The 3,567-nt window shown below is 54.2% G+C and overlaps 1 protein-coding gene across 1 annotated transcript; it reads right to left on the bottom strand.

Moving 5' to 3' along the window:
• Positions 1–937: 937 nt before the first annotated feature.
• On the bottom strand, positions 938–2,302 carry LOC106817334 (protein unc-93 homolog A-like; the record flags this gene model as incomplete). The annotated part of the gene is made up of 1 exon (XM_014821994.1): positions 938–2,302. A coding segment is annotated over exon 1 (1,365 nt), but the record flags the coding sequence as incomplete, so codon positions are not given.
• Between the last annotated feature and the right edge of the window lie 1,265 nt (positions 2,303–3,567).

Below are 3,567 nucleotides of genomic sequence, written 5' to 3' on the forward strand. Positions count from 1 at the left end.
GAGAGAGAGAGAGAGAGAGAGAGAGAGAGAGAGAGAGAGAGAGAGAGAGAGAGCGAAAGAACGCGGGGGATAGGGAGGGAGTAAGGTAAGAAGCAGGCAACAAGTGAAAACCAACGCCTGCTCTTAAAATTACACATTCTTTCGTATGAGGAGTGAATAGCATTTTTTTATATGGTTAATGAAAAACGACCGAGATTGCAAGTGAGAGCATATCGCTTGGCCGGGGCTGCAATATTACGCGTGATATTTGATTATCACTATTAAACTGCCAACGTATAAATTCATGTTCTAATATCAAACATTGGACGTAGCGTAACAGTTGGCATAACGACGATTGAAAATTACGTCATATAACGTCATCGTCATGGCGGTCATGCATCACGTTCATCTCCNTCTCTTCCCCTCTTTCTCCCTCTCCCCCTCTCTCTCCTTCCTTCCGTCCTCTTCCTCTCTCTCCTTCCTCTCCCGCTCTCTGTGTATTTCTCCCTGTTTCGTTTTCGCTCTTTCCCTTTCTCTCTCTCCCTCTCTCTCCCGCTCTCTCTCTCCCTCTCCCCCTCTCTCTCCCCTTCCTCTCCATCCCTCTCTCTCTCCTTTCGCTCCCTATCCCTCTCTCTCCCTCCCTATTTATCTCTTTCTTTCTCACACCTAGGCGGTTCTATCTTCGTGAAGTCATGATGAGCATGAGGATGCGGCTATCCTGCAACACACGCAGCATCCTGGTGAAGAGGAACTCTCTCTTTGCCTCCCTCCATTTCTCTCTTCCTCCATCCCATCCTATCTTCCTTCCTTCCTCCCACCTTTCCTTCCCCCTCCCCACCTTCCTTCCTCCCTCCCTCTTCTCTCTCTGCCTCTCCCTCTTTATTCCTGTCACCATGCCCCCTTCATCTCTCTCCTTCTCTCTGTGTATTTCTTTCGTTCTCTCTTTCTCTCTCCTTACCTTCGTGAAGTCGGCGAAGATGAAGCCCTGCTCGAGGCCCGTGAAGAAGATCAGCACCATGAGCACGAGGATGCGGCTATCCTGCATCACTCGCAGCATCCTGTTGAAGAGGAACCTCGACGATCGACGTCGCGTTCCGACATGATGCGCCGTCGGCTCCAGCCGGTCCATCAGGCCGACGGCGAGCGCCGTCGCCAGCAAACCGCAGCCGACGAAGATGCCGACGAGTAGGAAGACGCTATCGATGTTGCCGCCGCCGACGCCGTTGTCGTATGATAACGTGAAGTTGTACCGCACGGGCTTGTGCGCCTGGCAGGCGGCAGCCCCGCACGCGCTAGCAGCAGCCCAGACCCGCAGCGACCGGCCGACGTCGGTTAACTCTGCCGTCTTGTCGCTGCGAGTGAAGATCAGCAGAGCGATGATGTTGCCGACGACGACGCTGCACCAGTAGACGGCGCCGAAGACGCGGTTGAAGCGATTCAGCACGCGCTCCGGGATCTCCTCGGTGAGGAAAGCGTACTTGCGCGCCGTAGCGTACAGATAGAGCGTCTGCGCGTTCCACAGCGGGCCCGACATGGCGCCAGCGAACGCCGCCGTCGGCACTAAGGTGTAGTAGTTCGGTAGCAGATTGGCGGCAAAGTAGACCGAGTAACACGCGAACGCGACGACGATCGTCCACTTGGGCGTCAGTCGATTCGTGACGACAGCGCTAGCGACACCTGACACCGACATGCACGCGTAGAAGACGCACAGCGACACGAGAGAGGCGCTGGCGTCGCGCTGCAGCACGCTGGCGTGGTTGCGTAGCGCGTTGAAGCCGGTGAAGGTCAGAAGGAAGGTGAGAGCGAGCACGAGTAGGTTCTTCACTGCGCGTATCTGCTTGCAGAGCGTGCCACGACGTCGCTTCGGCTCCTGCGCTGCTGCTGCTGCTGCGGCAGCGTGTAGGTGTAAGTGGGCGCCAGGGAGCGCTGTTAGCGCGATGGCCTGTAGCGGGTACGCGCCGTAACAGGACACGGATCTCGCCCGACGCGCGCTCAGAGAGTTGATGTCGGATAAGCTGAGTCGGATCGCGTGCGCGAGGGCCGACTCCCTCGGAGAGGTAACACTGGAACTGCGCGCTGCCGACCCACTGTCGGTCGGCGACGCTGCCACCGGAAGCACCGCCGACGACGGCGACGTAGCGGCAGGTGGCGACGACGTAGAATCGCGTCGGGCGACGGCGAGCGTCGCGCGATGCGACGCAGAATTGCATCGCGACGATCGTGGCGACACTGGCGACGAGTCGGGCGACTCTTCAATCGACTCTGCGATCGCCGATGAGTGATGGTAGGACGTAGACGGGCGCGGGTGTCGTTCGCCTATCATGCTTAACCTACGCGTGATATCTGCGGCGCTCATCTTACGGCCCGGGAGCGCCTCGGCAAGCACCGAATATTTGCGAGCAGAGTGAGCGAGAATGTTGGCAGCGCTGCACTTGCGGCCGCCATGGGGCGGTGCGATGCCGAGTCCGGGCAGGCCGACGGCGGCCGGTAGCTCGATGACGCTGTACTTTCGCGGCGGGTAGACGCGCTCGAGCGTCGAGAATTTTCCCGCCATCTCTGCTTGACGCTGCTGACGTTGCTGCGTCTGTTGTTTGTGGTGGTGATGGTGGTTGTCAATGAGAGGTGGTGTGGGAAGCGGCGGCGCTGCTATCGCGGTGACGTCACTGCTTACGCGACCGTGACGTCATTGCGTGACGTTTTGCCACCTGCGGAAGAAAACGATGATGATTAATATTAAATCTTTGACGGTAAATGTGAAAGTAAACGTCCGCGCATGTCTGTGTGTGTAGGGTGAGCGGGAGGGGGTACCTTTGGGTTTGGTTGTGGGTTTGACTGAGCACGTCCGCTTTGTGAGAGATAGCCAGCTGTACTGAGATAGGGAGTGGGGAAGAGAGGGAGAGAGAGAGAAGACAAAGAGAGGGAGAACAACAGAGCGGTGTGCTGGAGAAGCTATTGATATGGTTAAGCCGTGACGTAGGTTGCATACACCGCCTATTCATGGCATCCTAGACTCACATCAGCGTGAACACTACCCTGAAAGAGCTCTGTTGTTCCCATTTTATTACAGCACAAAGATCGCAAGAAAATCCAAGAGAGATTGATAATCAAATTTGTTTTCTTTTCCGCTCCGGATTTGGTTACAATTCGGGGCGAATTAATCCGGCTTAGTTATGCTCGTTCTACGTCATCAGGGGATCAGAAAATCTGCACGTTACTTAAGGGTTACTTAGTGAGAAGGCGAGCGAAGAGCATGAGGAGACGCAATACACACACAGAGAGAGACAGAAAGAGACAGAGAGGAGAGAGAGAGGGAGACAGCGCGCGCGCGCGCGAGAGAGAGAGAGAGAGAGAGAGAGAGAGAGAGACGGAGGAGAGAAATAGATAATATAAATAAATAGATAGAACGATAGATAGATAGATAGATAGATAGGTAGATAGATAGATAGATAGATAGATAGATAGATAAATAGATAGATAGATAGAAGATAGATAGATAGATAGATAGATAGATAGATAGATAGATAGATAGATAGATAGATAGATAGATAGATAGATAAATAGATATATATAGTTAGTTAAATAGATAGA

The sequence above is a fragment of the Priapulus caudatus genome, unplaced genomic scaffold (assembly GCF_000485595.1).
Source record: "Priapulus caudatus unplaced genomic scaffold, Priapulus_caudatus-5.0.1 Scaffold1685, whole genome shotgun sequence".
NCBI lineage: Eukaryota > Metazoa > Priapulida > Priapulimorpha > Priapulimorphida > Priapulidae > Priapulus > Priapulus caudatus.